Genomic DNA, 24,441 nt, shown 5'->3' with positions numbered 1-24,441 from the left:
ATCTAAATTTTTAAATTTAGAGAGCATTTTGCACATAAGTGCAAAATTTTAGTGGGGTATTTGACGGAGAGATAAATTGATTAACGTTATACAATTTTAGGGGAGTAATTGAAGTTTTGTTAATTTCGGAAAGTAATTGACGAAATTTATAATTTCAAAGGAAAAATTGACTATTTACTCAATAAATAACTATTCCAAGGACTTTTCTGATGCTGATACCTTTGCTCTCTCTCACTTTCACTCCTTTCCCTTCTCTCTCCTTTCTAATATTTAAAATAAATCAATCTATGCGCATTTTCAGCACGTCTTTTTTATTTTTTTTTTATTTTTTTATGGATCTTTATTTTAGTTTTGAAGATTGATATTTGTACAATTTTGTTTTTTGTCACAACTTTATTTATTTTTTATTGGTAAAAAATAATAGATATGAAATAAACAAAATATAGTGTAAGAGTAAAAGGTTGTTTAAAAATTATTTATACAAATATCATTTCTTTTAAGACAGATCTAAATATATAGATGTCCAATTGAGGCATGGACCTTGCTGGATGAGTGAATCAAAGTTTGTGTTGTTTAAAAAATTTGCAATTAGCTCTTTGGTCCAATTTTCACTTAAACTATATTTTTATTAAAAAAAAAAAAAAGTTTCACAGCTTTTAACTCAAATGATAGAAATAACCTCACATCTTTATACACTATTTATTTCTATTTTACTTTTTCGGATATTATATTTTTGAAAAAATTTAGTAATATATGGATATTATTATATTTTGGTGAAAAGAAGAAAAATTAGCGCCGTTTCAAAAAAAAAATTGAATATGATTACTTTTGTTGTTAAATTTTAGGTAATTATAAAAAAATTAACAAAAAAATGATTTTTTTAAAATGATTTTTTTTTTAAGGAATATTTTTTAAAATGATGTATGTATATATATATATATATATATATATATATATATATATATATATATATATATATTGTATATATACGTAGATACTTCAAAATACGTGAATTATCCGATTAATAAATATATACACGGATATAAATAGAGCATGGATATCATCTTTATTCAACCCAGGGGCGGATGGTAGTAGTAGGCAGGGGTAGCCCTTGCTACCCCAAAAAAAAAAAATTTTTTGAACGAGTAGGTATATTTTTATATTTAGCTACCCCTAATAATATTTATTTGGCTACCCCAAATTTAATTTTAAGTGAAATAATTTTTACTATCTTTATTTAACTTCCGGTCGAACTTCAAATTTATATATGACCACCTCATAGAATTATTGCTAGCTTCGCCGCTGAATCAACCTATATCCATTTCCATACATTAAACTCATATTTGTAGAGACATTTTAGCAACTAATTTAATAAATTGGTGTGATATGCTTGGATGAAGTGTATGTATACTATTCATGCATACAGAATAAATTCTAACCTTCATCTCAATTTGTTGTATCAGCTCTTACATGATCTCCAAAATTACATATATAGCGAATTTGATATTATGCATGTACAGAAACGATTTTCCACAAGCACGTACAAATTAAATAGAAATGATTTTCCACAAGCGTACAAATTAAATCTGATAGAGTGATGTATAAAAAAAATAAAAAAAAATAAAAAAAACAATCTGATAGAGTGATAGTATATCAAGGTAAGTTACATATCCACCTTTGACTCTAAAGACTACTTTTTTTCTAAATTATCCAGCTCTTCCGAAGTTTTACATCAAACGCCATGAGTCCAAGCTTACAACCAACAAATAAACCACAAGAGGAACAACTATAATACGATCATTAGAGCTTATACTTGCTCAAATATTTCTCTCTCTCTTTTATGTTTCTTCGATGTACCAAACCAATGATAAGTTTTCCATTGATATATAATAACTTACATGGGTAGTGATACAAGATGAAACAACAGTGACAGTACTAAACACTAGAAATCCTCACCTTGGGGGCTTTTTGTTTATCCTTGCAGCTAAATGGGCTCAAAAACTACTGCCGAAAATACTAGAATTCACAACTATGCAAAAAGTTCAAAATTGTGTGTAACAAATTCACTAAAAAAAACACGTGGCACAATAATATTTCAGGTCCATGAGAAGATCATCCATCAGTTGTTAGTGTGAAAGCCAGAACAACGATTGTGAGTGCAAAGACGATCGTGGCACAACGAAATAACCGTGCATACTTAAGTGTAGTCTGACTCCTGCTCTCTTCACTGCTTATGTCAATCTCTTTGAGTAGTTCTCTCACTTTATCAATATCTGAGTCCTTTGAAGCTTGGATGAGTCTACTTTTAATCTTCTCAAACTTAATCAGACTCCTATTTCCAGATCTAACTTCTCGTGACCAGATAAAACCTGTCATCTTCCACAGAAGGATCCCCACATAGATGGCTACAATGCAGTCTACAGAGTAGTGATGGCGTTCTCGTACTTCTCTTTGGGCACTATGCAATACAAGAAGCCATACAAGAGCTGAACTGAAACCTCCATACGCTTCCTGCAACCATTTTTAACAAATAGAAGTCACAAATCATGCAGCAACTTTATATCAAATGCAAATAACCTCAAGAAGATAAGATAATGCAGTCTTGCAGAGGACTTCAAATCTTACTGTCCAAGCCATAGCTGTGAGTACAGCAACAAGCATGTGCCCACTGTATAGCAGGTCATTGCAGCCACCTCCAGCTTTTTTTAACAGACCAAACCATGAAGGTCCTTCTGAAGCAGTTGGTCGTAGAAAATCACTCAGAAAGCTCATTGAACCCCATTCTGGCTGGTAGTCACCAATTGATTCTCCGATGTCAGCTAAGAAAGAAGAGCATGTTAATTTTAAGGACTTCCTAACAGAAGCAAATTATCTGCAAAAGTGGACAGGGTTCATATAGATGTAAAGGAAACTATAGATTATATACATAGTTATCAATTATCATCCAGATTTTAAAAACTTTCAACATGGTATTTGCGAATGATACTTAAATAACCAAAACTAAATTTGTATTGTAAAATAAAATCTCATCAAAAAATCTTTTCTGGCTTGAAAATAGTTCCAGAGTCCAAAATCTAATTTTTTTCAGCTTCAAATGAATGTTACTCTTTACAGGAGAAGAAATGTACAGAAATAAAAATTCTTAGTGAACATTGCAAGTCAAGCAAATGTGTTGATAATAATGTTATGGACAACGATATAAAACTCTGGAGCAAATCAGTAAAAATGTTTGAAAACAAAACTTAATAAGAGCAATGACTAGCATATAGTGAAATAAAGTCCACATACCATAAGCTTGGTCAACCCTTAGCAAATGGCTGATAGCATTATGATCCGAAGCATAGGGCGCGTAATATTTCTGAGCCCATCGATGAGGATATCCGGGAACTCTGAACCGAGAACTAGCGCACCAAGGGCGAGCCGATGGAAGAATTGTTGATGCAAAAGTTATGGCACGAAGAAGTCGGCCAATGGCCATCGTAAACATGTATCTAGCACCTAGTCCAAGGCCAGGAGCTTTTACAGAGCCAAAAAGCACAGAAAATGCCAGCATCATAAACAACATCAAGAAATGATGCAATCCAATAATACGAGCTCTTAATATCTCAACAATTGGAGCAGGAAGTTTCTCATTTAATGCCAGGAGAAACCACTGACCAGTGTCTGGAAGAGGGGCTGTATTCCTATAAGAACAAACTAAGTATATAATTTTTTTTTTCTTTTCAAATAGATAATGCAAGTCAGCAAATTGAAGTTAGGTTTATGTCAGTCTATTAAATCAATACAAAACAACCCTAGTTCCAGGAAAATATTTCAAATACTGGCTATGTAGCACAAATTGTGTATTTAATGTTTTTCAAATATTTAATTCAGATTGAAAGTGTATTTAATGTTTGACTCCGATATGACGCCTATATGTATGGTTACTCTCAATTACTTCCTATGAAGCCCAAACATGTAGTATGGGTGCAGATGCGATACAATACTGATGCACAAAATTTTTGAAATTCAGAATACAATTCGGTTAGGATTCGTTAATAAAAAGTTCATGCATTGATCATTTTCATTAATATTAAGATCACAATTTGCAAAAAAAAAATACTCCCTCCGTCTCATTTTTATTGTCACTTTAGCACTTTTTCTCTGTCTCAAAATTATTGTCACTTTAGAATATAAATACAACATTTATTATTTTTTTCCCACTTAATTGCTCCACTAATTACAATTAATAAAGATGTTTTAGTAAATGATACTACAAATTTTACCATTGAAATCAACTCAACTAATTATTTTTCCTTAAGGACCGCTCATAACCCTAAAGAGACACTTCGGAGGGAGTATTAGTGATCAAAACACAAAGGGTTGAGTTTTCGTATAAACTTGTTATGATCCAAAATAGCACATGGGACATGTGTCACTTGATGGAAATAAAACTAACAAGAAAATATTCTCTTAACCTTCTATAAAGGGAGGAAGGAAGGGTATGAAGAAAATCGATGATGTTTCTCCTCTCCCCTTTTGATACTCTCTAGTAAAGTAAAGGTTTAAGACTTTAAGTCTTAGACTTAGTCTCCTTTTATATTTCCCTTTCTCTTTGATGTGCCAAGAACACCAACTCTAATCGGGTTCTCATCTATCGATTCTACCATTGATTTAAGGAACCATTACAAAAGCATACTATATTTTCATTCATATCTTAGGTTATCCACTAAAACATATTAAAAGAACTCAAAACAAGTTTTGTCTAATATTGACGGATTAAGTCTCTTCTCTCCCATTAATCCATAAAAGACATCATTTATAAGTAGATCATCAAAAGACAACTCTATTGATTCAAGAAGTCTAGAGCGAATAATGTACATCTTCAATGCATTCTCAACTTCTTTATATGTCCTTCATCTTAACTAGGCTACATATCATATCATGTATATAATAGATTAGATCTACTACAGAAATTTATTTCAAAAGAATTCAATGCAACTACTAACATATAGAATATAATAATAGATTAGATCTACAACAAAAATTTCAGAAATAGAAAGAACAGTAGTTACCGGTGCCAGTCGAGGCCAAGGACAGCGGTGACGGAGCGAACAGAAAGAGCTTCGTAGAGGAGACAAGCAAGCATGAAGAGCATAGAAGCGATGAACGGAATAGCTGACCGGAACTCGGCGGACCAGTGGCGGTAAGAGGGGACACGAACAACGGCAGCGAGGGCGAGGAGAGTCCACAGCGCTGGTTGAAGCCGCGAGTGCCATGTAGGTGAGAGGTGGCGAAGGTAGTCAACGGCGATGTAGGACATGGCGGCGACGCCTAGCCCGGCGTTATCCGGCAACCGCATTTGGAAAATCTGAGAGAGTGAGTGAGTGAGTTGAATTGAAGTAAAGACGGGATGGTGCCGGCAGTTTAGGAGAATTCTGGTGTTTTTTTTTTTTTTTTGTGGGACCCACTTTGATATTTATAGTCACCATTCCTTCATGCGGGAGTCTTTTCCATTTTAGTAATAATTTTACTCATAATATGTCCGATATTAATGCCATTCTTTCTATTTTTAAAAATAAGTAATAAATAATATTTATGGTGTAATACAAAATCTTTCTTTTTTGACAGATAAAAACAAATTATACACCAAAAATATTTTTTGTTTGTTTTACAAAGAATAATTTCAATAAACTACATAGTTTAGGTGTTATATTTGAGTTTTGCTAAATACCATGAAGCATTACAACACGAAATCCTGAGAAGAAATAAACTGCATAGTTTAGATGTTATATCTGAGTTTTGAAATAATACGATTTTAGATTTGGTAGAAATCATGCTAGAGGTTGCTCTTATTCCTTGTTTTCGTGGATACATCCTTCGTAGGAATTTGTCTTTAAAAAGGAGAAAAAATAAAAACCCTAGAGTGTTGGAAAATAGAATTCAACGGACCAGATTCATTTGTTAAAAACCCCGGAGTGTTGGAAAATAGAATTCCACAGACCAGATTCATTCGTTAGGCTTCGTTTGATCGGTATTCGTAATATCAAGCATTTCCCTTTATTCAAATCAAGCACTTAAGTATTACTTGCTGCATTTAACATAGTATTTATTTATTTTTTTCATTTTAAATGTTTGATTGATCAAGTGTTGTCAGGATTTTCTGTTTGATTTGCTGTATCACTTTCTTAATTTGCATGGATGTATTTTTTTGTCACTTCTATAAATGAACCATTCACTTCTCTTATAATTCCAAGATACAAAATCATTAATGTTAACTTCATATATATATATGAGAGATAAGACCAGGTGGGTAAGTAAAAACACAAGCAATTTTATTTGAACCTCAGACTACACAATTATTGCATGACATCATCATCAACTATCAAACAAAAACACCTAGCAGAGTTCTTTATGTAAGTAGAACTCTCAACTCTTAATCTACAACAATTGACATAACCTCCTATACAAAATGTTTGAGGGGGAGGGGTGAAATCTAATATCTATTATCTAATATACATGAATGAAATACCAAACCAAAACATTATGCTACCATTCTGTAATAACAGAAAGTTTCTATCAAAACCTAATTAGTAATGAATAAAATCAGTAAAAAGAATAAATAATAATATGAATTTAAAAAATCTACACACCACCACAAGGCAAACAACACCACTTTGCAAGTTGGTCAAAAAACCAATTAAGAGGACTTAAGTGGTCCTCGTCTTCCACATGAGATGGAGTTGGCAGCGGTAGCTCATCGGGCAGGTGGCGATGAAACGCGTCAACTGCTGCAGCAACGCCATCTTCACTCTCAATCAACTTAGCAACTTCCATTGTCCGAGATTTCACCTGAAATACACTAAGAGTGAATATTATTGGACTAGCCATGAAACTGTTTGCAATGATAAAGGTCTCTGATGACTGTACATTTACCTCTGGCTGGAGCATGAATTTTATAGCATTTGATAAATTCTCAACATTGAGCTCGGATATTGGAATTGGAGCAGGTCCCAACTCTTTCTGATGTATTCTATCTCCCCAAAAGAATTGATCTCCAAAAAATGGGACTATTGTTGTTGGACACTGCAAATTAAGGTATTCAAATCAGGGGGGAAATCAATAAACTCACTGTTCTGATTTTCATTTTTGTTTTTATAGAACCAAAAAAATGTCAATAAAATCCTAAGACAATCATACAAATCCTAGTATATATGGATAAGAAAATATCTCAGTGAAGATGCTATTAAATAATGATTACCCCAGATTTTAATCCCGTAGCCGTGGTTCCCGCTCCACCATGATGCACCTGCAAATTCATGCCTAGGTTTGAGTGAAAGGAAGAATAAGAGAACCAGAACCCCTGTGACCCCTCCAATCTGTCTTTCTTCTTTACGAAATAATCCCACAAGAAGGCATAAATTGAAACTAACCACAGCAGAACATTGAGGAAACAGCCAATCATGAGGGCATTCCTCAAGAAGGAAAACGTTGTCAGAAACTTCTGTCACTGCATAATGAAAAACATGTGCAAATGAACTAACGTCAATCACCTAAAATGCACACAACAACATATATAATTATCTCAATGCATTTCATAAGTCAAATTATGAAATAAGTTTATCAATTCTTAAACTTAATATGGTCAAAATTAGGGCTGGAAATGAGTAAAGCCGATTCAAACTTGAATCAGTCCGACTAGATAAAAATTAGTATTTGAAATTCAACTCGAGTTCGTCATGAACCTTTTTTTCAGCTCGAGATCAAGTCATTTCAAGTTCACAAACAACTCAGTTCAACTCGATGATAAATATCAGTTAATGGCAAAAACAATAATGATATCATGAGATTTAACCTAATAATAGAAAATATATTCCATTCAATCATTGACATTTATTTAATTAACAAATAGGAAACAAAAAAATTAAATATAACTTCCCCAACAGCATCTGAAAAAAGTGAAACATGGGTACAAAACAAAATCAAAATAAAATACTTACAATTCCCTAGATTGCCCCAACCTCGGTCGATAATTCCCCGCTGTTCTGTCTCTTTTAGCGCTTTCAATATAACATCTGTTGTTATTTTAGGATCTTCAAGAGGCTGACAAAGCAAAACACAAATTCTTTAAGATGACTTAAAAAAATCATTTTAGAATATTTCTAATCCCCTCATGGTAACAAATGCATGCTCACTATCTTATGAGTATACCCGAAACAGATTACTCAAGCTTATCTACTGGGATAAACACTTTTGAGACTGTCTGGGAGAGCTTATGAAAATAGCTTATGACATGTCCATAAGCTGACTACAGCTTATTTTCATAAGCTCTCCAGGATAGCTTATAAAAATAGCTTATAGCTTATATGAAAACAGTTTGAGATTATTTTATCATGTTATAAAAATAGCTTATACATGAGTCCTTGTATGATAAACGCATTTTCTATAAGCGCTTAATTAAGTTGTTAACCCAAACAGGGCCTATTTGTATTATAATAACAACTTTGATATAGATAAATAATACAGATGTACAAGGCAGATTATCTTATTTGAACTATTATCTGAGCTTCAAACTAAGTATGTTTTCTTGTTCTAGAGAAGGGGTGATTGATTGCAGGTTATCTGATGAATAATTAAGAAGCCATTTAGATGTAAAAGTGAAATTAAACTTGTATTACAATCCAAACATGTAATGGGCAAAAAATACACTATGCCAACAGAGGTATTGTATTTGTCATGTCTCTGAAGGCATAAGTAACAACCAACTCTTTGCATGAGAAATCCCACCGTGATTCACTAGCTTAAATATAGGGTTGATTCTTCAAGAAAGTAACAAATACTGACCCTATAATGGTGGTGAACTCTACAGAATCCAAACAGAAAAATTTACAGAAAAAAAAGGCATTAATAGGAGATAAATTCATAACAAAGACTCGTAGTAGTACAAGTGTGAAAAATTACAATACCATGCTCCCAAATCCAAAATATAAAGGAGGTGGTCCTTTTTTAATCCAGTGGAGAAAATCCTCCCGTGGTTGATAGTTTGACTCATGCCTCAAGAAACAGTAACCAACAACATCAACTAAAGAGCCCCAGTCTGCAAATTAGTTAAATGTCATTATCCTTAAGGACCAATTCTTCTAAGCTTAAGTTGTTTAATGCAAGCCTGTGCTTGATTTTATATCTTACGGCGCTTCATAAAATATACATATGAAATAACTTTGAAGATTAAACAGGTAACACTACACTATATAGTTTAGTGGAATCTAATTTGAATCATATCAATTACAAAATATTTCTTAATAAAATTCATTAGTTATTTGATTCAGCCAAAAACTTTATATTCTCACCATTCAAGTCAACATTTATTGAATTTATCTCCTGTTTCAAATACTTGAATGATAAAATGATTACTCATTTAAAAAAGTATAATTAGGGTATCAGAATATGCAATTAATAATTGCATCCTTGTCCATACCACTTGGTTTCGGAACAAGATGAGGACTCCACATATAGGCAGTTGGTAAATGAGATATTGATCCACGATACATGCTGAAGTATGCAATAGGAGCAAGTTTCAATGTTCTTTTCCTGAAGTCATTAATAATTCCTCGCATTCCCCACCATATCAGTAGATCCACAATTATATAAGACAGCTGCAAATGGCAAGGAAATATTGAAACAGGTTTGCCAATAAGGAAGTCCAGAAATTATTCATAAAAATATCAAAATCAGATTACGAAATATTGTTTCAGTAAAGGGACATACCCAATAACCAGCACCTTGAGAAACGCGCGCCAAAGGGTGGGGAAATGCATAGGTTGGCCTGCATATTTTTAAAAAATGTAAGAGAAAAAATGATTTTTTTTAAAAAGCACTGAAAAAGGGGATGGTAAAAAATATGTTGCATTCTGAATATCTGAACATGCAATTGTTACTAGTTTTAAATAAAACATTTTTGTTGTACTGCATGCATATTATTCAAGACTCTGAAAGCAACTTATATCTTGTTATGAAAATTTCTCTTGCTAACATAAAAAAATGTGAATAAATTATTATAACAAATTAAACTCACGTCCATGGCATTGTGAAGAAGATATGAATAGGCACCCCTAGGGCTTCAGCAAGATGTACATGCCCTGCAAGCCGGAATCAAAAATATAATTAAAAAAAAAAAATTGAACAAGAAAAAAAAATAAAATATATATATAATTAAAAATTACGTGCTAGGAGCCTAGGAAAACTTGCAAACATTACACAAAAGAAAAATAAAACTATAATGCTCAAATGAAAAGAAAAATTTATGACGAGAATCATCAAATGTCATACTTGCAAAGCATGACAATATGATTATCATGTTGCAATAAAAGAACTATTGGAAATTAATCCTTGAAAGACAAATCAACTATAAAAGAACTATTGCCATCCAAAAAGGCTTAGCGGCGCAGTTTGTTGCTCGCTTGCCTTCCACCCACGTGTAATTTTTTGTATATATATAATAATAAATTTTTATTTGATCAGGTAAGATGGGATGGAGAAATACAAATACATAGTACAATAATCTTCTAATCACTCACCATATGCAGGAGGGTTTGCAATAATAGCCTGAGCTGTGAAGGGAATACCAGTTTCCAAATCAGGTGCTGTGCAGGCTGGAAGAAGAGAATCGATTATGACCTTCAGCTGCTTTCTTTGGATAGATATTTCAGTCGGTCCAGATGGGATCAGACCTTTATTCCTTGCCATATCTATTAGTTAAATAACTATTTAGTCTATCAGTTTAAGCATATATAATGAGTTGGATAGAAAATGGAATATGGTTAAAACTTCAAACAAAAATATGTTATCGTTTTGACATACTTAAAAACAAAAATAGGAGAAACTGAGTTAGCTTAATCTTCAATGCAAGGATCATGCGCTTGTTTTGTAAATGCTCAAGAGATGAGAATGCTATGATAGATGATTGAACACATGAGACACTATGAAAACGTTAGACTCATTTAACCAACTCCACCTAAGCTTTTGTTATTGTTATTTGGAAGTTTTTATAAGGGATCATTATGTTTAGGTTTGAGTTTTATTCATTTCTATTATCTCTCGTTTCTTCACCCCACACTACAATTGATTATTTAAGAACCTTTGATTGTATTTCAAATTCTCCAAGAGCTAATTGTTTTTGCTTGGTAATTAGTATATTATGCATCCATATTTCATATCCAATTCAAATTTGTCGCAAGTCCATATGCAATTCTAGGCTGGCAAGATATGTTGAAGTATCTATTTATACGGTTGAGCCTATGATTAACACTTGAAAATTTGGACAATTCATTTTATAGTAATAGCTTGAGGTATAAAAAACAAGATATTATATATATCTTGAAAAGTAATTTTAAAATCATTTAGTCATCCTTTTTAGAAAACTCCAAGAGAAATTAGGTAATATTAAACACCATGGTATATCACTGCATTCTAGCTTATTTTCTAACCTGAACACCAAATTTAACAGGTGAACCGATATAAAGCAGCTAAAAGAGGGCTGGCTACAGTCAAGTTAAACAAAGTACAAGTAGGCCGAAATATAAATAAATTATTAAAAGGAACCTCTTACATCCTGCCAATACTCGAGGATCACCACCCAGAGGATAGAAATTTACACCAGCTGACCTTACAAATGTCTTAAAATTGGCATGAGCTGCTAGCCTAACGCGATGACCATACTCCTGCAAGTAAACATTGGTATTAGTTCAAGTATGAAAGTATGGAAGTAGAAATTCAACAAAATTGACTGCCAAAATGTAAAATTCATAAACAGTAGTTGAAAATCAATATTTTGCATCTCTTCAAATAGTTCGGTTCAAATCTTGTGACTGCAAAGTGCAATCACCAATCAGGTCAATAAGGAAAAGCCTAGGGATCCCCAACTTACTAAAATAAAGCTATCTAAAACTACAGAACACCATAATATGTCTTCCCTAAAATTTAGAAACCCTATTAAGGTCTTGAAGCACAAGTTCTTATTACCATTGCAAACATGACATAAGCCAATACATCACAAACAGCATAAAACATTTCCTAAACTTAGTAAACAAAATGAAATGTATGCATAATGTTACGTGATATCCGGGAAAAGTAATACAAAGTTCTCATTGAAGCCTCGTATTAAATCAGAATACAACCGACTATTTCATTCAGTTTAATTTACAAGCTTGGTGTCTTATAGCTATATCAGTAGAAAGAAGCTGAAACCCGTGTTAATTCAAGGAACAAAAGGCAAATTAGTGATCAGCAATACAGAATGAATATTTCCATTGAATATAACAAAATGTATTAACTCAAAACTCACATAAATCTTGCACATGAAAGTAAGCAAAAAATCACAATTAGTTTAAGATGCAATACTCAAACATGCCTGAAGTCTCTTCGCAATGGCCACAAAAGGTTGTACGTCGCCTCTCGTTCCAACCACAAGTATGACAATTTGTAACCGTGGAACTGATTTATTTGAATCAGAAATAATAAAATTTCCACTCGCTACCGACTCTTCAAAAGATTGGAACTCTAACAACTCTGAAGCAACTGAAGCACTCGTTTCTATATCAACTTGAACAGTCCCATCTTTTTGTATCTTCACTAGGTTAGCAATCAGTTTTTGCTGGTAAGCAAAACAATTAAGTGTTATGAACATGCAAACAGATCAAATAATTAGAATGCATAGATCACAATACAGAACAAAATTTCAATAACAAAACTACAAAAACACGCTGTAACTACATTTTTCAAATATACACAAGCACAACCTTGAAATTTTAGGCCATCCACATACAGTGAAACTTGCATATACCTTCTCATCCTCTGACAGTCTGTCCAATAGTAGGTCATGCCTTCGAAGCCCTCTCTTTTCTGTCATTGATCTAGAAATCATAATCTCATCTTCGGCTATTAGTGGGTTTCTCTCGGTTCCAATAGGAGCTGTGATGCAATGTTCCAAACCTTTATGAACAGAATTTAAGAAACCAATTATAAGAAATCAATCTCTTAACAAAGGCAAGTTAGAAACTATTGTCCACAGGAACAAGACCAAAAGCATTCAACCAAGAAAGGATGTAAGCACGCACCCCCGGTATTGTCAACTGCGGATCGCGGAAAATAGTAGTTTCTTCAAATTCCACTACATTACAGGGCTACACTGCCGCAATAGTCACTATTTGACAACACTTTGCACTAAATAACATATCCCAAAACAATAACGGTTTGTTCAAATTCTACTACGCTATAGCCATTATTTGCCAACACCCATGCACCTAATTATTTTTACAAAGAACCAAATCTGTTTATGTTGACAAAAACTTCAATAAAATTTGGCTTTTTAGGTTTATACTTGTGAATCTAAAAAGCAATCCAGAGTATAATATACTTTAAGAAAAAGAAAAGGCATTTCACAGAAGGAAAGTAATTTAAACCCAAACGCAACGATAAAGCATAAAGGCTTTTGAAGAAGAGTTACAATAAAGCACAATTTGTAACCCATTTGGTTTGGTCTAATGGTGCTGGCTTGGGACCTTGGAGTGTGCTGCTCTCAAGGTCTCAGGTTTGATTCCCCCGGTGCCAATTTCAGTAGGCTAAATCTTGGCTTTGAATGGGCCCCGCAAATGGACAGTGTGATTGGACCTCTCAGACTAGTCGGTCTTTTTGCTGGATACCGAGTTTTCAAAAACAAAAAATAAAGCACAGATTGTTTCCCCCTAAATCTTTACATTGATCCTATATACTTATGACATATCTATCAGCTATGCAGTTATACATACGATTCTTCATTTCTTCCTTCATAAATTCAGAGGATAAGATAAATAAATCCACAAGATTCGATAGAGCTATAAAGTGCTTCACACTTAATATTGACTACTTCTTTCAACAACAAAAAAAAAACTTAATATTGACTACTTAATAGTATGAATTATGCTATTATGTACAATAAGGTTTTAGTTCTTCATTATATACATGCAAAACAGAAAAGCATATTTCACCTATGAAACAACGACACAAACACAGGATATGACACAAACACTAACATGTGTTGGACACTAAACAAATCTGATTTAGATAGAGCAAATGAGCACAAACCTCTGTGTGGCAAAGAAGTAACTTCGGATGATTGGCTTCCCCTTTCCTTAGATGAAGGTGAACCGTCATCTTCTTGAGACATAATTTCACCTCTCACACTAACCAACTTATCATCATCCATTTTTCTTAGACCCTTTTCATCTTCTACTACTTCTGTGCACAAATGTTCAATCCCATTACAACCCATCGCAATAATCACTATTTTCAACTCTCAGCAGCAGAATCATTTGCAAGCAGAAAAAATTCAGCGAATATAAAAAAGTTGAGAATTTCAGACACAAAAGGAGTAAAAAGCTGACAGCTCAATTTGCCAACAACCTCAGAAAGAACAAAACACAAGTTCCTTGGAATCTGATTCTGAAAACAGTAACAAGACAATGAATTTAGTGATCCACAACTACCCAACAGTCATTGAAACACAAAGAACGTTCGGTGAACTGAAAGTTCAAACCTTTTTAAATTTCCAACTATAACCTCACAACCCAATTCAAGTATCAAGGTCAAGGTGATGTAGTAGTAGTGGTTGTTCAAATTAATGGCTGAAAAAAGCTGCAATAACTTCCACCATTTTTATATAATTTTAAGAAAATATTTGTAATTGCAAAAAAAAAAATGACTCTTAATCATTATTATTTTAAGAAATTTATATTAAAATGCTAATGCATTAATTAATTAATAAAATAATGTGTAAATTAAGTTGATGTTAGCTTGAATGGATTCTAATAAAAATTATCCCCCAACTTAACATCAACTTGATAAATCAATAAATAAATAAATTCTTTCAAATAAATAAATAAAATTGTCAAACATAAATTATTTGCTGTCATGTAAGAATTCATGAGTTAATAACAGTCTCACAATGGAGACTCTCATCTTTGAGGTCTTAAATAGGTTCTACATTGACACATCACTTTTTAATCATTTTTAATAATAGTGTCTAATGGATACTAAACCACTCCAACGAAGACCCTCTAACAAAATGTCTAATTGGGTCCCACCAATATTATTTATTTAATACACTATCTATTTTAATACACTTTTAATTATTATTTTAATAAAAATGTGATGTGGATTCATTTAAGAATGAGGTCTTAATTTATACTTTGCATCTTTTAAGACCCTCAATTTTTTTTCCACAACGGGGGTACGGGTACCTATTAGGTATCAGGTCTTAAATGTTTAAGACTCTCCCACTGTGGATGCTCTAAGGTACTTTATTATTACTCCCTCTATTTCTAAATATAAAACTATTTTTTTTAACAAGCCAAAATGAAATTATATACAACAAAAGTAGTAGCTCCCAAGCACAAGGTGTGCCTAGAAACCCACTACAACAATACAAAGAGTCTTAGTAGCAACAAAGAAAAAACAACTAGGTTGTTAGTCAATGCCTAAACACGCCAAAGGGTTTGACCACCACCTCTGAGCACCACAAACAAACATAGCTTTTTTAGCCATAAGCCATGCTAAAGACAAATATTTAATCTTATCAAGCAACCTGTAGACATTCGTTATAACATTATTGAACAGGTGGTTATTGCGTTCGTTCCACAAAACCCAAGTACATAGGAGCCAGATTAATTGTAGAAACGAACGCTTAGCTTTACCAACACCTGTTATATAAGTAAATTGTACCAGATGATCAGCAACATTATTAGCATCCGCCCCCACAAAGCCTATCCAGCGTCGCACATGCTGCCATAAGGAAACACAGAAAGAGCATGAAGTGAACAAGTGATCTGACGTTTCTGTCTGATCACAACCTGCTACACAAAGGGTCGCCTCTGTCTGAAGGACGCCTCTAGCTGTCAGATTTGCTTTCGTATGTAAGTGGTTCCGCACAAGCCTCCACGCAAAGATCGAAACCTTCAGCGGAACCTGGTGATGCCAAACAAGATCCAAAGCGCTATCCATATGATTGGTGTCGGCAGAAGTTAAGAGATCATAAGCACCTCGAACAGAGTAACCTCCCACATGGTCTAAAAGCCACACCCAAGCATCTGAAACATTTTTTTTATAAAACTATTTTTTTTTTGTATTTATCAGTTTCATTTTTATAAAACTTCTTTTAAATTGTCAATTATATTATTTATTTTTTTGTAAAAATACATGTATTCATCATATTTGTACATATAGCTAAGGAAAATATTGTCTTGATTGGGTCGAATAGTTAACAAGCTCCGCATATAAACGGAGCAATTGAGTTCAGTTTTTAGTTAAAACAATTTGCTTTACTTACCTTCAAACAAGAAAGTTAACACCAAAATAAATAAATCTCGCTTGCAGAGATTTGTAGAAAGCGTAAAAAACATAAGATAAGGAAATAATAAGCTTAACATTTATAAAGATGGGTTAAGAAAACTAATAAAAAAATGATGGGAAACTAATAATTTTATATTACATTTATTATAATAAATATTTTATATGTGTTAGTATGCCAACAATAAAATGCTGTTAATTATAAGCAAAAATTAATTTTGAAATGTCAGCTTTTTTTAATTATAAGCAACAATATCTGGTTTTTTTTATTTGAATCAAGTTTTTATTAAACGATTGCGGGATGGAACGTGACATCACATGAGCCATGAGAGACAGCCAGCCTCGTTGGCTGAAATTGCAACGTCAAGCGAGTATATGATTTTTGTCAACAAAAATGAAGGGACCCACAGCTCTTAAGAGTGTCTTCACCCTATTTAATGTCATAAATGCAACTAGTAAAAAAACATGTTAATTCACACGAGGCACGTAATATTACACTAATCATATGAAAATATTAATTTTTTTTAACAAAGACAAAATGGAATTAAAATTATCATTGTTAATTCATCTCGCACAAGGCGTGCAAAAGAAATTCACTAAAAAAGAGTACAAACAATAACTTGTGCAATAATAACCACACCGAAGAAAGGAAACAGAAAAAAACCAAAAAGTTACGGCCTGATACTCATACAAGACAAGGGTGTTGCCACCGATCATTATAGCTAAAAATAAAACGAAACATATTTGTCTTTAACCATTGGAAAGACAACAATTTAACCTTGTCTGCTAAAAAACTTTGTCATTCCTTTCCTTCCAGATAATCCAGACACAAGCCAACCAGATTATCCAAAAGAAAGTATATGAAGAATGCGAAAACTCCGCCTTCTGACTGAACTGTAAATAATGATTCTTACTTCCAACCGGAGCTACGAATGATAAGTGAAGTCACTGCAAAACCGCAGATCATACGTTGTCAAAGGTGTTGCAGCTGAAGAGGAGGTGATCCACGATCTCCAATATCTTGATACTAATTAACTAAAATTAGATAATGTATCATAAATAATTTATTTTGATATATTCTCTTTAGAATGAAATATAAATAAAAATCATTGTTTTTAAATGAAACAAAAATGATAGTTTTTTTATAAAAAAAATAAAAAAATATAGTTGAATAGCCAATGTATGTCGTTCTGAATTTAATCAAGATATATCAACTTTTTAACTATTATTTTTGCTTATACTTTTATTTAAAATAGGGCATGTATACATGACACAATAATTGCGTAGATATATTAAGTATCCGTTTCGTCCACATAATAAGAATATATCATGAAATTATCATATCCTGATTCAATCCACCGTATAATACACTAATAAAAAATACTATAAATTAAACATATTTCTAATTTATCTTATTCATCAATTGTTTTTATAATTCTTAGTTTTTTTTTTGGATTGGCAACTTGATAGGATATCATGTGACGTGCATCCTCCTCTCTCTATCCTCCCCCCTCGCCAAAATTCCTTCTCTCGTGTGCCTCGTGCTTCATCTTCATCATACCACGCACTACATCTCCACAAATTAAACAACTTGTTGAAAAAAAACACATGTCATATTGAAACAAGACACCCAATTTCATTGTTGAAAGAAGAAAAGAAAAGAAAAAAAAAACGTCAAGTTGAAAAAAGGATTTTCCTTCGGTGTCTCTCAATTTCAAGTTTCAACGAGTATTTTTTTGCGGTGGTCGGGGTAGAACCCCAACTTTAAATATTTTATGCATTGTCTTTAACAACTGAACTAAGTTTACGATAATAAATTTCAACTAGTATGTCCGAAATCAATACAACCCTGTTTGATTTAATTAAGTGAAATATTCAATTACTTGCCGATGGTTTTTGAATGTAACTCGTATAATATATTTTTTTCCTTCACAAAATAATCTTAAAACTATATATGTCATTCAAAAAGAATAATCTTGGAACAATTTGTCTGATTTGATTGGTTTTAAAATTGAAACTAGTTTTATCATGTAATCATATCATATATATCTTTTTTTTAAAGAATATCATATATATCTTATAATTTGGATAAAGTAACACTATTATATTTCTTACCATCTACGCACAAAAAATATGATAGAATAATTGTTTATTCTACCACTATTTTATCCTATCTATATTTCACTTTTTATTAGTCATATTTTTATCATATCATATGCTTCAAACGGACTCTAAAGAAATAAGATATTCTTTATTTTATAGGATATTGGATATTCCCTTGTTGTTGTTTGAGTCATTGAGTGAGAATAGGTGCAAAATTTACAAGTCTTGTGTGTACCGAAACACAATTTATGCTATTTTTTCGTTTTCATATCATTATTATTTTTAAAAAAATGTTCAATTGTTACCAGAAAAAAAAAATTAATATATTTTTTCAATTTTTGGATTGTTTAAATAGGATTTTTTAGGCTAGCCCATTAAAATTCGAAGCCATAGTCATAACGACTCAGGTAGTCCATTCCATTTTCACAACCCTAGCGTTTGATGAAGAAAGTCGGAGATGTTTCCTCAACATATGAAGGTGTGTGGTTTAATCTTTTCTAAACATGAATGTTTTAGTTTTTTGTTTGGCTGTGTTTTTTCTTAACTTGCAATTTTAGTCCCCTAAGTACAAAAACTACAATTTTACCCCTTTAAGATTTAGGCCCTTTGCAACTTTGATCCTTTTTGCCAATTTTGACCGGTCAATGCCTACGTGGCACGCCACGTGTGTAATTATTAAATTAAGAAAATTAAAAAAACCATAAAATCATTTTTAAATTAAATAAATGAAAAATTAAATAAAAAAATAGAAAATCAAATTCAAATCTTGATCTTCATTTCATCTTATCATTCCAAATCCAATCCAGATTCTTTTTGCATACTTGGTATTGAACTATCTGAGTCATAGTTTTAAAAACCAGCTCAGATCGGCCGGTCGAACCGGTCCGACCTGGACCCGGTGCCTATGCCGGTTCGAGCCATACATTGGATCAGTTATGTAAATAAACCGGTAGAAACCGGTAAGACTCGTTAAAAACCAGATTAAATCGGCAACTCGGCCGGTTTTCGGAGCCAACCCGGTTCAATTGTTTTTTATCATAATTATTTATTAATTAAATCCATTAATGATCCATAATGTTGTTTTATACTGTAAATGGTCAGACTTTTTTTTCAATTTAATGCTTTTTTTTTTTGTTGAAAGATTCAGTTTAATGCTACAACCTCCGTTTCAAAATATAAGCAAAACTCACAAATGACGTATGTGGTCCATATTATGAATCACACAAGAGCTTTCCCTATCAGTTGTAACTAGATAAGAAAGAATAAGTCCTGCTTTGCGTGAATTTTGCTTATATTTTGAAACGGACGGATGGAGTATTTATTACCAGAAACCATAAATGCTTTTGACTTTTAAACTTTGTAGAAAAAATCAGAATTTGAAAATGTTGGGGATTATGGGAATCGAACCATACACATCAAAAGGAATAAGTGGGAATTTACCACCACAACAATGAGTTGTTTTTATTTTCAAATGAAATCTATTATATATATTTAAGTAGATAATATTTTTCTTATATAGTTAGTATTTCATTATTAGATATATTATTTACACAAATTACAATAATAGTAATATCTAATATCTTATCATTTCTCCGCTCGAAAACATATACACATCAAAATATAGCTATACATATTATATGTCAATTTTTTTGTTTTTAAGTGGCCGAGTCATTGGTTCAATCCGATTTAATCGGGTTAATTACCTATAAAGATTTAATCTTAAAACCGAGTCATCTAGCCGAGTTATTCGGTTTAATCTGATTTAGTCATGCGGTTCAACCAGTGACTCAGTGGTTCGACCATTAACCCAGTGACCCAGTACCCTTGCCGAGTCGATGACCGAACCGAGTTTTAAAACTATGATCTGAGTTATGGTTGTCATTATTTGTTTTTTGTTCTCTTTGTTGATCAGAGAAGTTAATTACTACTGCACGTGACGCTTGTAATTGCCTATTAGTATACCTGCATGAATGGAACACTGTTTCAGTGATAAGCGTGCAGAATTCAACAGAGCGGAGAAGTCATAGAGACCACAAGTACAAAATTCATACACTTGCAAGCTTCATCCTTATCATGTTCTGAAGTTCTTCAAACTCATCACTAAGAGTGTGTTTGGATTGGGGAATATTTTGAGGTAATGTAAAGTTTTGAGGGAATTCAATTATTTTTGAGTGGATTCAGACAATAGAATTCACCTCAAAATAGTTGAATTCGCTTAAAACATTACATTCCCTCAAAACATTCTCCCATCCAAATACACTCTAAGAGTACAACAATTTTTAACTACACGAAAAGGAAAAAATTAGAATAAAAAGGGATTTAGCAATTACCGCTTGAAAGCTGAACCATTAGAATGCATAAGGGTGTGGCTTTCTTCGGTGAGATCCTGTTGGAAATTTAGGTCTTACTAAAAACAGATTTCATAAAACATGTTCAACGATTATGAATCAATAGCGGAAGCAAACAAAACATTGAACATAAATATGAACGGATCTACGACATGTTTGATTTATCAAGGATATCAAGAATTAGTATTAGGAATACCTGGATAAAGCTTTTATGGCAGCCCTCTCAACAACAACAACGATAAGGAGAGAGGAGGTGATCTGAAACAAACATCAACTTCATCAACGGTTAGCGGCGGCTGATTTGGTTCTTCCTCAACCAGTACCTTTATGCCTCAAGTTCTCTTCAGATGGGGAGAAGAGAGAGTTTTGTCGTGTATAGTGTATTGGGGACCATAACCTCTTTTATATTGGATGGCCATTAGGGTTTCTCATTATTCCGTTAATGGGCCATCCGGACATCCACTCATTGAGTCCATATTAACTAATTAAATATTTAATTAATTATCCAATTAGAAACCTAATAGCCTTATTACCTAATTTAATCACTAATCAATTAAGGCTCACAATTGATAAATAGCTAATATAATTATTATTACGATATTTGCCCACATAATGATATTGGAATATAATAAAATATTCCAACAGATCCTTCTCGGATAGTAATTAACTTCCTTCTCTATTTTTTTTTTCAAATTTTGTGATTTTTTTAATTTTCCAATTTCTTTTCTAATTTCACTACAAGAAATATTACCTTTTGTCAGGGGTAAAATCCCTGAGAAAAGGACAGAATCCCTATGAAAAGGGACGTTTGTGAGGGAATTTGCCAGGGGCGAAAGGGCTGGCAAAAGCGCTCGTTGCAAACATTTTGTCAGGGGTTACACCCCTGGGAAAAAAACGAGGGGCTCAGTCCTTGGTATATAGCCTGGCTTTGTCCCTGTCTTAACCCCTCACATATTTCCTCACTTTTTTCTGTTGTGCAGTCTGCTCTGACTGACGCACTGATTGACTAATGGAAGGTCAGCAAAAAACCAGGGACTTCGGAGGGATTTAACCCCTGACAAACTATATATTATTTTTTTTAAATGTTTTCTTTTTAAAACCGAATTTTTAATTTATTAATTAAATATTTTAAAAATAATTTTAATTAATAAAATGAATTTAAAATTCAATTTTTTTAAAAAGTTGTTTTTCAAATAAAATTAAATGGTTCAAAAATCATTTTAATTAATAAAATATATTTTGAATTTTTTTATTAATTAATTAAATAATTTTAAAATAATTTTAATTAATAAAATGAATTTAAATTAATTAAAAATTCGTTTTTTTAAAAGTTGTTTTTCAAATACAATTAAATGGTTCAAAAATCATTTTAATTAGTGTGTAAACAGTTTTCTACCTAAAAATACTGTTTTAATTAGTAAATAAACTGTTTTCTACATAAATAAACATGTTATTAATTATTAAAAAAACTGTTTTGATTAGTGTAATATTTTATCTACCTAAAAAGCACATATTCAACAACATGCATCTATTCCATTTTGTCACAGCAAAAAAACAAACATTCATACATTTCATAATAATATGAATATTCAACAACATGCATATATCCGTAAATAATTTGAAATATCATCTAAATAACATCCAACATATATCATCAACAAATATCATTCTATATTCCTTCAAAAAAAATATCATTCTATATAACATTTATTCATTTAAATTTTAAATTAAAAAATAAAAAGAAAAAAGTTTTCTCTAATCATACAGTTTTCAAAATAATTTTCTTTAAAATAAATAAAAATAAAAATATTATTTTACAATTTTTTTCTCTAGTTTTAATTAACATTTTCTCTAATAAATTATTTTCCTTCAAAGTTTTATTAACAAAACAATTTGGAAAAAAAAATCATAACAATATTATTTTCCTCTTTTCAAAAAAACAGTATTATTTTCCTTAACAATATTATTTTCTATTTCTTCTAAAAAAAATTGAAAATATAAAACAAATTATAAACAGATCTTGCAAAATTTATAACATCATATATATCCATAAAAACAAACATCATATATTAGCTACTAATAAATTCAAAAATATCATCTATATCAATATTATTTAAAAGTAGAAAAATTACTAACTTGTTGAAGCTTGATGAGAAGAACAAATCCAGAGAGCAAGCTTAGCAAGGAACCACGTGAGGAGGCAAAAACTCTTGAACATTGATGCATTAAAATATTTATGTTAATAAGTGGTAAAAAAATAAAAACACAAAAATATAATAAGTGAAGAGAGTTTTACCAAAGTTAGAGAAGATAGAGGAGTAAAAATATTAATGTTGAAGAGTAGAGTGTATAGAGAAAATGGAGGAGTAGAATTTTTTTCTAAGTGCCAAACACTAATGAATGCACACAGATCAGATATATATAGGCAGAAAAAAAGACACGAGTAAAACGAGGGGCAGACCCTCGCAAAAGCTGACTTGACAAGTAACTGACAAAAGCAGAGATTCTCTGTTGTATTACCATTTGCGAGGGGCAGTCCTTGTGTAAAGCGTGCAAAAGTTGAACCATGTCAGCCAATTTGAAATTTCATTTCGTGGTCAACTCAACCCAGGGGCAGGTGTACATTTGTGAGGGGCTCACCCCTGTCAAATGGTAAGTGGTCCCAGACTTAGCAATGTCATTTTGCTAGGGATTTTCCTTGGCTTAGGCCTTGGGAAATTTGCCAGGGGTTTCATGTCCCTGTCAAAATCCTTGGCAAATGAGCATATTTCTTGTAGTTTATTTAATTTAGAAAATGATTATTTGGATTTTTATGTTGAATCTGGATTGGATTTGGAATGATAAGATAAAATGAAGATGAAGATTACGATTTGATTTTTTTTTTAATTTAACTAGTTACAAACCCGTGCTTCGCACGGGTTCAATAACGTATTCGATAAAAAAAAATCTTCGAAAGAAGAGATGTTAAAACGACGGAACATTGTGATTCATCATAAAATATGTATGGGCTGATTAAAAGAGCATATAATCAGTTTATAAGATTAGAAATTGACATAATATTTAGGATGAAAACAATTGGAACTAATAAAGGAATCAATGATGTGTGAATTTACATATTATCCAAAATTATAAAAAAGAGTGTTGTTGTTATAGAGTTACCAAAAAATGATTGATACCCATATTCAGATCAGATGAAATCAAACAAAGAAGTAACATTGGTGAGTGAAGATAATATAGTCTATGATTAGAGTTAAGGTGATTAGTTGAAAGTGCGAATCATGAACACCAAATCTTTATTTGGAAACGACTTGAACGTGCATATTTTTAGGTGGCTTCTCTAGATCAAAAATTAACTTATCACCTACCTCTAACATATGTTCTCGACAAAATTTGAACCATTGGCCGCCTAAGTATTTTTTGTAACTTGCTCTCTTTGCCGTTATCAAGTGAAACTTATACCTTTTTTGAGCTTGTTTGTCGATGAGTGTGATTGTTTCCCGTGTTCCTTTTAGAAATGACATTGATATCTCATTTGAGAAGTGCTAGGTACAAAACAAATTGCATTGTTAATTAGAAGTTATATATATGTACATTTCTAAAACAATTACCAAAGCATTATAAAGATCTACTG

The 24,441-nt window shown here is 32.1% G+C and overlaps 2 protein-coding genes across 4 annotated transcripts; both read right to left on the bottom strand.

The window, feature by feature from the left end:
• Nucleotides 1–1,653: 1,653 nt before the first annotated feature.
• LOC11405420 (uncharacterized) lies at nucleotides 1,654–5,415 on the bottom strand. Its single transcript, XM_003592048.4, has 4 exons — nucleotides 5,055–5,415; nucleotides 3,289–3,683; nucleotides 2,626–2,819; nucleotides 1,654–2,511 (listed from the first exon to the last, which is right to left on the bottom strand). The coding sequence occupies exons 1-4, from the start codon at nucleotides 5,339–5,341 to the stop codon at nucleotides 2,113–2,115; spliced, it is 1,275 nt and encodes a 424-aa protein (XP_003592096.1). The 5' UTR covers nucleotides 5,342–5,415; the 3' UTR covers nucleotides 1,654–2,112.
• Nucleotides 5,416–6,293: 878 nt separating this feature from the next.
• On the bottom strand, nucleotides 6,294–14,676 carry LOC11405419 (sterol 3-beta-glucosyltransferase UGT80B1). Of its 3 annotated transcripts, XM_003592045.4 has the most exons (15): nucleotides 14,552–14,676; nucleotides 14,101–14,457; nucleotides 12,821–12,969; nucleotides 12,389–12,631; nucleotides 11,588–11,699; nucleotides 10,557–10,727; nucleotides 10,055–10,118; nucleotides 9,748–9,805; nucleotides 9,458–9,635; nucleotides 8,946–9,076; nucleotides 7,980–8,082; nucleotides 7,413–7,489; nucleotides 7,241–7,288; nucleotides 6,916–7,065; nucleotides 6,294–6,831 (listed from the first exon to the last, which is right to left on the bottom strand). In XM_003592045.4, the coding sequence occupies exons 2-15, from the start codon at nucleotides 14,285–14,287 to the stop codon at nucleotides 6,625–6,627; spliced, it is 1,878 nt and encodes a 625-aa protein (XP_003592093.2). In that variant the 5' UTR covers nucleotides 14,288–14,457; nucleotides 14,552–14,676; the 3' UTR covers nucleotides 6,294–6,624. The 3 variants fall into 3 exon arrangements, with proteins under 3 accessions (XP_003592093.2, XP_024642025.1, XP_039685844.1); XM_024786257.2 differs by having other exon boundaries at nucleotides 14,101–14,646; XM_039829910.1 differs by lacking the exons at nucleotides 14,101–14,457; nucleotides 14,552–14,676 and adding an exon at nucleotides 13,095–13,337.
• Nucleotides 14,677–24,441: the final 9,765 nt, after the last annotated feature.

This window comes from Medicago truncatula, chromosome 1, assembly GCF_003473485.1.
Source record: "Medicago truncatula cultivar Jemalong A17 chromosome 1, MtrunA17r5.0-ANR, whole genome shotgun sequence".
NCBI lineage: Eukaryota > Viridiplantae > Streptophyta > Magnoliopsida > Fabales > Fabaceae > Medicago > Medicago truncatula.
The sequence above is the reverse complement of the archived record's forward strand: the minus strand, read 5'-3'. Positions and strand labels throughout refer to the sequence as shown.